Source organism: Borostomias antarcticus, assembly GCF_949987555.1.
Source record: "Borostomias antarcticus genome assembly, chromosome: 31".
NCBI classification, from domain to species: Eukaryota; Metazoa; Chordata; class Actinopteri; order Stomiiformes; family Stomiidae; genus Borostomias; species Borostomias antarcticus.
In genome coordinates, this window is record NC_140264.1 from 4116674 (window position 1) to 4125842 (window position 9169).

General features: G+C 51.6%; 2 protein-coding genes across 2 annotated transcripts in view; both read right to left on the minus strand.

Moving 5' to 3' along the window:
* The window catches only part of LOC311327215 (DDB1- and CUL4-associated factor 15-like), a gene marked incomplete at its 5' end in the record, with an annotated part of 7661 nt that extends 6670 nt beyond the window's left edge, over window positions 1-991 (minus strand). The window contains 3 exon segments of the mRNA XM_084460250.1: window positions 44-179; window positions 381-478; window positions 899-991. Coding sequence (XP_084316376.1) covers window positions 44-179; window positions 381-478; window positions 899-991 — 327 coding nt within the window.
* A 313-nt stretch (window positions 992-1304) lies between these two features.
* On the minus strand, window positions 1305-8888 carry khsrp (KH-type splicing regulatory protein). The gene is made up of 18 exons (XM_084460393.1): window positions 8750-8888; window positions 7451-7553; window positions 7083-7142; window positions 6886-6922; window positions 6695-6753; window positions 6462-6533; window positions 6269-6326; window positions 5980-6148; window positions 5673-5771; window positions 5268-5399; window positions 5057-5159; window positions 4778-4902; window positions 4123-4443; window positions 3401-3510; window positions 3200-3288; window positions 2820-3044; window positions 2543-2730; window positions 1305-2396 (listed from the first exon to the last, which is right to left on the minus strand). The coding sequence occupies exons 1-18, from the start codon at window positions 8846-8848 to the stop codon at window positions 2388-2390; spliced, it is 2058 nt and encodes a 685-aa protein (XP_084316519.1). The 5' UTR covers window positions 8849-8888; the 3' UTR covers window positions 1305-2387.
* Between the last annotated feature and the right edge of the window lie 281 nt (window positions 8889-9169).

The following is a 9169-nucleotide window of genomic DNA, read 5'->3' on the forward strand; positions in this document are numbered from 1 at the left end:
TTGCTGAAAGCCTCTTCCAGGGTGCGTGTGTTTTAAACCCCACCTGTTTGAGTCGGCTGTGCAGGTTGAACTCCCACCAGTACAGCTGGTAGGTGTAGCAGAAGTCATCGTCCTCCCCGTAGTCGCTGGTGTACGACAAGACGTAGCGGCCGCACTTGGTGAAGCCCAGGAAGATGTGTCTGCCATGACAAAGGTGTGTGTGTGTCAGTGACCTGTTTGACTGCGACAGCTATAACACACACTCGCACGATTGACAAGAGAGGGCCGCACATGCATATAATAAAAGACAGGGACAGACAGGTCTCTCTCTCTCTCTCTCACACACACACACACACACACACACACACACACAACCTGGACAGATTGAGACACACTCTCACCCTGCAACCAGGAACTCCTCGCTGACGATGTTCTTCAAGGGGACACACACCCGCGGAGGCAGCTTCCTGAAGAGCCGTTGGGAAAACTGACCAGCCAGCTGAGGAACGAGGGAGAAGCGGGGTTGAGTTTGGGGGGGGGTTTGTAGGATAGGACGTGTCTGAGTGAACCAGTGCTAGCTACTGGAATTGACCAGTATTGTGACCCGTACTTTTCAGTTACAGATACTAACTGGCAAGCGAGCTAAATGAGCTTAGTGCCATCTGGCTCGACCTTGTTATGATATGACGAGGATATCAAAGCGGTTATATGATATAACATTCGCTACACTAGTAGTTTGCAGTGACGGATAACGGGTAAAGAGGTAGGGGAGCACTGTGCCAACGTTAGTTAAGGTTAATCATTGCAAGCAGTCGGGCTAGCTAAGTAAGGCTAGCTTCGCTTCTGCACAGAATGGCTTCCCCTCCACTATCCAGACATAAAGTGGGCCTTTTCTCCTAAAGTTGGTCCGTGTCCTGACCTTCCCACGGTTGAGCAGCTTGACGACATGTTCTTTGTGCTTCCTCTGCGGTTTCAGTTTGTTGTCCTTTTCGGATTTCGAGCTGGGCGCCATTTTCCTCCCCAGTACTAGTAGTGTGGGCAGAAGGGCAGTGTTCTCCACGGCCCCGTCTTCCCCCTTTGCCTGCTCGCCCTCCCGATTGGCTGTCGTCGTCCGGGGAAGTGCCTTCATTGGCTGACAACCACGTCAATCAAATACCAAACCGTCGCCGATGATCGGCCCTCTGATTGGTCACGTAATTTGGACTCCGGAATATTACGTTTTTTACACTACGTTACGTGTTCTCTCAGGTAAATTCAAATAAGTGATATTGACAAACAATCTTGACAATCTTTTTATTGTGAATTTTTAAAAACAAGCCGTAAAAAGTAAAAAAAAAACAAAAAAATAAACAGCGTACAACATAACATGGAGGAAAAAAAGGCTTTCTGACATGCAGCAGTCAGCTGTGGGGAAAGAGTTTGGTGTACTGAGAGCCTCTGCTGTCACACTGTACTGACATTACATACGGGAGAGAACACACACGCACGCGCACACACACACACACACACACCATAGATAGTAAACCACACACAAATGTACTGTATACACAGCCTGACACACACACACACACGCGCGCGCGCACGGACAGTGAGAGAAAAACTGAAACAAAATAAAATATTTTTCAGATGAGGGAGGGAAAATAAACAGCTACTTCAACACTGGGAATGTATCAACAGACCTAACGGTTAAAAAAGAACCAGGAAAATAAAAGCCTAAAAGCAAAGAAAAATATCCTTTCGCTTGCAAAATATCCTTTCGCTTGCAAAATAAAAACTTTTTTTTTTGTCTTTTCTTTTTTACAAACTGATATTAGTAGTTATACTCAAAGTACTACTAGATGAACTGAATTTTTTTTTCCCCTTCAGGAAATTAATCAAAAAACAAGACGACTTATGAAGTGCATGACCGTGTATTGTTGTACAAGATGGCGGCAGATCGGCATATGGTACTTTCTATCCTTTCTGTTTTTTTGTCAGAAAAGTTTCACTTCCTCCAAAAACACTTTGGGGGGGGGGGGATACGTGATGGAGGGGCAAAGGGAAGAGAAAGGAAACGAACATCTTAGTTTCCATTTTCATTTCATCAGCAAAATAGTTTTTTATGGTTATTTTTCCTATATTTTTTTTTTTTTTTTTACAAAAAGGGGGGAATGGAGGGAGGAAGAACAGAGGGACCTGATTGGAGGGAAGTTGGGGGGGGGAGTGTTGATCAAAACCACACAGTCTCATGACTGAAAACAAAAAGGAAAGCCATTTAAAAGGTCCAGAAGAGAATGATGTCTAGAGAAGGATGTCCAGGAGAGAGAGAGAGAGAGAGAGGGAGAGAGAGAGAGAGAGAGACAGAGAGGGAGGGGGGTGTCCTGTTCTTCAGGAGGGAGAGTAGGAGGAGACTCCCCAGTCTGCTCCACTCACTGGGCCTAGGAGAGACGCGAGGGAGAGGGGAGAGACGGTCAGGATCCACAGCTATACAGGAATTTGCGAGTATACATCAACCTTGTGTGTGTGTGTGTGTGCGCGTATATATATAAACGTGTGTGTCTGTTGTGCGTCTCTCGGGCCCTACCTGCTGGCCCTGCTGTGGGGCCCCGGGCTGGCCCGGCTGCCCTGGCTGTCCGTAGTAGGCGGCCTGCTGCCGGTAGTACTCTGCCCAGGCGGCGCTGTAGTCCTGCTGGCCGCCGGCCGCCGCCGCCGCCCCCCCTGCCGCCACCGCCCCTGGAGCTCCGGCTGCCGCCCCGGCTCCTCCGCCCTGGGCTGGAGAGAGGAGGAGGTGAGAGAGGTTAGAGAGAGAGGGGGAGAGAGAGTGTGTGTGTGTGGGTGTGTGTACGTCCTGGTTCTCTCACCCATGCCCATCTTCTTATAGTACTCCTCCCAGGCCTTGGTGTAGTCCGGCTGGCCCCCGGGGGTGTGCGCCTGCGCCTGGCTCTGATCCCCGGGGCCCTGGCCCCCAGCTCCGCCGGGCCCTGGAGCCCCCGGCCCCTGGGCCCCCATGGCGCCGCCTGGCTGCTGCTGGTAGTACTGGGCGTAGTAGGCCGCCCAGGCCGCGTTGGGGTCCGCCGCCGCCTTGTCTGGGGGGGGGCCAGAGGACAAGAGGAAGGTTAGAGGAGGGGGTGGAGAGGGAGGAGGTTAGAGGGGAGTGGGAGGAGGTTAGGGAGAGGGAGGTAGAAGAGCATTGTGGAGGAGTGAGGAAGAGGTGTGTGTGCGCGCGTGTGTGTGTACTCACTGGGGTCGTGGGGTCCTGGAGGCTGCCACTGCTGGTAGGTGTTACCCCAGCCCTGGGGGGCATACTGGTGACCTCCTGGGGGGCCGCCACTGTGGAGAGAGGGGGGACAGAGAGACGATTAGACCAGTAACTCTCCAGGATGGCGCTGGGAGAGGAGGAGACCAAGGCGGTGTGTTGTAGCCAGAGAGGGAGAGTACTTACTGCGGTGGACCACCGGGGGGCCCCGCGTTGTAGGGGTTGGGGTTGTAGGGCCCCATGGGTCCAGCGGGACCCGGGCCCCCCGGACCTCCTCCCACCGGACACAGAGGAGCCTGGGAGAGGGGGGGGACGAGAGTGAGTGTGTGCGTGCATCAAGGTTATTATAGTTAACGAAAACTAACTAACAAAAAAACTGAAACTAGGTGTGAAAAAACATTTAACTGAAATAAAAATAAAAACTACGCTTTACAAAAAAACGATAACTAACTAAAACTGTATTGTGTTTAAAAAACTAACTAAAATAAACTAAAATTATAGAGAAAATGTCCTTAGTTTGTCTTTTTCACTTCATACGTAAGCCTAGTCTTTAGGGTGGTTATGAAATCCATCTTTTTTAGCTGTGTCCATGCACAGAAGTAACCTGACGTGCGCCAGATGGTTTGTTTCACACGGAGTGAAACAACGTGAGAAAGGATGGTCTCACGAGGCTAGAGCAGAAGAAAAAAAAACTAAAACTAATACTGAAACTAATAAAAACTAAACTAAAACTAAGCATTTTCAAAAAATAAAAACTAAACTAGCAAACCTGCTTTTAAACTAATCAAAACTAAACTGAAATTGAAAACAAAAAGTTAAAACGATATAAAAATAAAAACTAATGACAAAAGCAAAACTATTATAACCTTGGCGTGCATGCGGTGTGTGTGCATGCGGTGTGTGTGTACCTCGATCTTGTCCTCGATCATCTGCTTGGCGTGGTCGATCTGCTGCGGCGACCCCCGGATGGTGAACAGCTTGAAGTTGGGGTCGCCGTTGGGCGGCGGCTGGCGGGAGATCTCCACGAACGCGCCCGTCTGCTGGTTGATGGACTTGACGTTCTCGCCGCCGCGGCCTATCACCAGGCCGCACTTGTGGGCGGGGATGGAGAAGGTCACCTCGCCCCCTGGGGGTCCCCAGTTGCCCTGGCCGCCGCCGCCGCCACCACCGCCTCCGCGCCCCCGGCCGCGCCCCGGCGACATGCCCGTGCCTGGAGGACCCGGAGGACCCTGTGGAGGACGGACACACACACACACGTTGAGTCAATCAAAACATGTGCCGTGAGTACACTTTTCCTCTGCCCTACATTAATGTGTAATTAATTCCTCCCAATACCTACCCCCCTCCTCCCAGTACCTACCCCCATCCCCCCTCCTCCTCCCAGTACCTACCCCCTACCCCCCCCTCCTCCCAGTACCTACCCCCTACCCCCCACTCCTCCCAGTACCTACCCCACCCTCCTCCCAGTACCTACCCCCCCCTCCTGCCAATACCTACCCCCCCTCCTCCCAGTACCTACCCCCCCTCCTCCCAGTACCTACCCCCCCTCCTCCCAGTACCTACCCCCTGCCCCCCCTCCTCTCTGACCCGGATGCTCTGCAGCAGCTCGTTGATGATGGAGGAGGCGTGTTCACAGCGGTCCGGGGGGCCCATGATGTGAGCGATCTTATCAGGGCCGTCCCCGTCATCTGGGAGAGGAGAGAGAGAGAGAGAGAGAGAGAGAGAGAGAGAGAGAGAAAGAAACGAAAGGGAGGGTAGAGAGGAGGACACAGGTGAGTCACCAGAATTAGGATTATTCCAGAGAGAGAGGGAGATTGAGATTGAGGGAAAAAGCGCTCTCACCTGGTTTAAACTGTATCCTGACTCCAGCGTCGGCCTGAATCTTCTTGATCATCTCCCCGTTTCGACCAATCACAACCCCCACGGAGTGTCGGGGAACGGGTACCTGTCCAATCAGAACATTGCCCATGCTGGTTAGCACACAACAGTCCTGGGGAGACGCGTCATTGGCTTGCCTCAAGTTCTCTCTCCCACACACACACACAGTACTCACGTCTACCCCCCCCCCTCCTCCTCCTCCTCCTCCTCCTCCTCCTCCCCCCATCCGGCCGCCGTAGTCTCCCCTGTCTCCGAAGTTGGGATTGTCTCTCTCCCTCAGAATCTCATTCACCAGCTCCTTCGCTTGCTAGGGAGAGGAGGGGGGAGAGACGGAGGGAGGGGGTATCAGAGAGAGAGAGAGAGAGAGAGAGAGGGGGGGAGTCAGACAGACAGAAAAAACAAACAAACTCATGACTAGGTAAACAAACACCCTAGACCCAGAAGAGTGGAGAGTGTCAGGGTGGACATGAGCCAGTCAGGTCAGGGCGAAAGGTTGTGTGTGTGTGTGTGTGTGTGTGTGTGTGTGTGTGTGTGTGTGTGTGTGTGTGTGTCCATCTGTGTGTGTGGTTGGTTTTCATACCTGAACTTTGTAGGGGTCTCCTATGATGCGTAGAGGTTTGTCCATGTTGGGAGGCTGGGAGCCATCTTGGATGAGGATCATCTTGACGCCAGCCCGCTCCTGATAGAGAGAGAGAGAGGGAGAGAGAGAGAGAGAGAGAGAGATAAGATGGGAAAGTCAAGAGAGAACACACACACAACGGCTGTACCCATCTCTTCTGCAGCTCAGTGTGTTACTTGAACCCCTGTATGCATGTGTGTGTGTTACCTGTAGCCCTGTGCGTGTGTGTGTGAGAGAGAGAGAGAGAGAGAGAGACAGAGACAGTTACCTGTAGCTGTTTGATGGTCTCTCCTCCCTTGCCAATGATGAGGCCGGCCTTGCCAGCGGGAATCATCATCTCCTGCATGGACCCTGCCTGCCCATTGGACGACTCGTGGAAGTTGGGCGGGGTCCCGCGGCCCCGCGACACGATCTCGTCCAGAAACATCTTGGCTTTCCTGGGATGGAGGGGGCGAAGCACAAAGGGAGGAGGAGGAGGAGGTTTAGTTGAAAAGAGGGGGAGAGAGAGAAAACAATGGCGGCAGAAAAAGAGAAGTGTGAATAGCTAAACGACTCACTGTATGGCATCGGGCGAGCCTGTGAGGGACACACTCCTCTCGGGGAGACCACCGCTGTCTACACACACACACACACACACACACGAGAGACACACACACGAGAGAGAGAGACACAAGTAAATCCAAAAACCATCTGCAACTGTGGTAAAGTACGAGTGTGGAGTGTTCAAAAGAGATAGAGCACCTAGCTCACCTGGCGCGATCTGGACCTTGCAGCCCGAATCCTGCTGGATCTTGTTGATCTGCTCGCCGCCTCGGCCAATGACTGCGCAGGAGAGAGGGGGACAGAAGAGATCTCGACTTTGGTGGCACAAACTCTTTGTTGGCGTCACTCTACCCTGAAATCTACTGACGAAACAGCCGAGAGACAAGTGAGGGATGTTGCGTCGTACGACAGACGGTGTGTGTGTGTGTGTGTGTACTCACTGAGCCCAACCATGCCATCTGGCACTCTGTAGTCTTCAGTCACAGTGGAGGGTCTGACACTGGAAAAGGAGGGAGGGAGGGAGAGAGGGAGGGAGGGAGGGAGTGAATCCATAATTCTGTACTGGAAACAAAACCAACCAGGCATGTTTACAACAGGTCGACAGACACAAGGCCTTCGATACCAGACTTACCTCTGCTGGGACAGGGCAGCCAGCTGAGCTCCGATAGCTGAAAGGGAAGAGCAATCGATTACAGAGCGACCCAGAGCAACGACAAAAGGTTTTAGCGTGGAACGGAGGAGAACGTGGAGGGCGCAGAGCCGAGACGTTGTCTATGAGCTCGTGAGCATGTGTGAGAGACTACATGAGTGCGTCGAAGGCAGACGTACACAGAGCATTGCCTTGGTCTCTGTCGCCGTGGGACGCCATCTTCTTGGCGTCCGGTTGGTCTGAAAAAGAGAAGGGATGTTCCAAGTTCAACAACATGCCTAAAGTGGGCGTGAGAGTGAACATACAACTTCATTTGTGTGTGTGTGTGTGTGTGTTTGTGTGTGTGTGTGTGTTTTTGTGTGTGTTTGTTTGTGTGTGTGTTTGTGTGTGTGTTTGTGTGTGTGTGTGTGTGTGTGTTTGTGTGTGTGTGTGTGTGTGTGTTTGTGTGTGTTTGTTTGTGTGTGTGTTTGTGTGTGTGTTTGTGTGTGTGTGTGTGTGTGTGTGTGTGTTTGTGTGTGTGTGTGTGTGTGTGTGTGTTGCCCCCTACCTCCATCCTCCAGTGAGCGTTTCTGTCCCGTGAAAGGGTAGCTTTCAGCTCCACCATTATTACTCATTGGGGGTCCGGCTTCTCCCCCAATCTTAGCTGCAATCTGAAGAACCAGGCATTGGGATACAAGGTGAGACCTTTGGGACGCTAGGGGTTAATGAGCTATAGCTGCTAGCTTGCCTATAAAAGTCCCTCAACATACAAAGTTTACACCACAGCTTGAATGCGTTTTAAAAAAAAAAATATAAATAAATAAAAGTCACGACTGGTCTTTTTTTAAAGAGGATTAACTTAAGGACAGTTTATGGCGTACAAACCCACACGCTGGATCTCCTAACTAAGCATTAAGGGTGGTCTGCAGACTGACCAGAGGACTTCCATGGTTCAATCTGACCAGAGGACTTCCATGGTTCAATCTGACCAGAGGACTTCCATGGTTCAATCTGTTAGCCAGGCTAGCCGACTAGCTCGGGAAGTGGCCATCGGTCACCCTTAACTCACGTTACCGTTAGAAAACTTCACCAACCACGTGCAATAAAAAACCCCAACGATGGATAAGTAGTTTAATTAAGTAGCTAACATACCTAGCAAGCCATACAAAGTCGAGATTGCATCAAAATAAGTGGACTTGGCTAGCTAACATAGTACAACAATGCTAGCACCAGCTAGCCGCTTGCCCTGATAACACCACCTAGCTAACGATAGCTAGCTAACAAGGTTAGCCTCGCCGATATAAGCGAACGTTTCATTACTAATGTTAGCTAGCTACTATATAGGTGAAGATATATCTAGCTGGCTAACGAACAAATGGATTACAAACAAACATTTAGCTAGCAAACAAACAAACATTAGCAAACAAACAAACATTAGCTAGCTAGCCCACTAGCTCCGGGGGCAGCATCCCGAAACGCCAGCTATCTTCATACCCAGCTCCGGTTTGAACACACACCACGCCGGTGTCCCATTGATTCAACTAGCATCATGGCCTCGTTGCATTGGCTAGGATGTGGATAGCCTAGCATAGGTTAGCTTAGCATGGGTTAGCTTAGCATGGGTTAGCTTAGCATGGGTTAGCTTAGCATGGGTTAGCTTAGCATGGGTTAGCCTAGCATGGGTTAGCCTAGCATGGGTTAGCCTAGCATGGGTTAGCCTAGCATGGGTTAGCCTAGCATGGGTTAGCTTAGCATGGGTTAGCTTAGCATGGGTTAGCTTAGCATGGGTTAGCTTAGCATGGGTTAGCTTAGCCATCACCGACTCGCTTGAGTGTCGAGCTGGTCTTGATCTCTTCTCCCTCCTCACCTGTCTAGCTCGCTCCACCGCGTCCGCGAACGCATCTTTCTTGCCCCCGGCGGCACCAGCTCCGGTCCCGTTGGACGGCACCGCGCCGTAGTCAGACATACTTTCTCGCACTCTTTTCGGGGGGGGAAATCAGTCACTCACACACAAACACACACACAAGGGGTCCGAGCAGGTCGGGTAGGCCTGGCTGGTTTGCGCAGGAGCGGGAAGACAAGAAAGGCAAAGGACCGGGACGTGAGAGGAGGTGGGAACCGAACGCGCTGGCGAGCTTCTCTCCTTAAAGTAACCAATCCGCGAGGGGGAAGGGGCCGTGACAATTAGAGGGAGGGATCTTATTGGTTTATTGACTAAGAGGCAAGCATCGACGTTTTTTAGATTGATTGACAGGTGATCGTTGACCAATGAGAAAGTAGGCGCTCT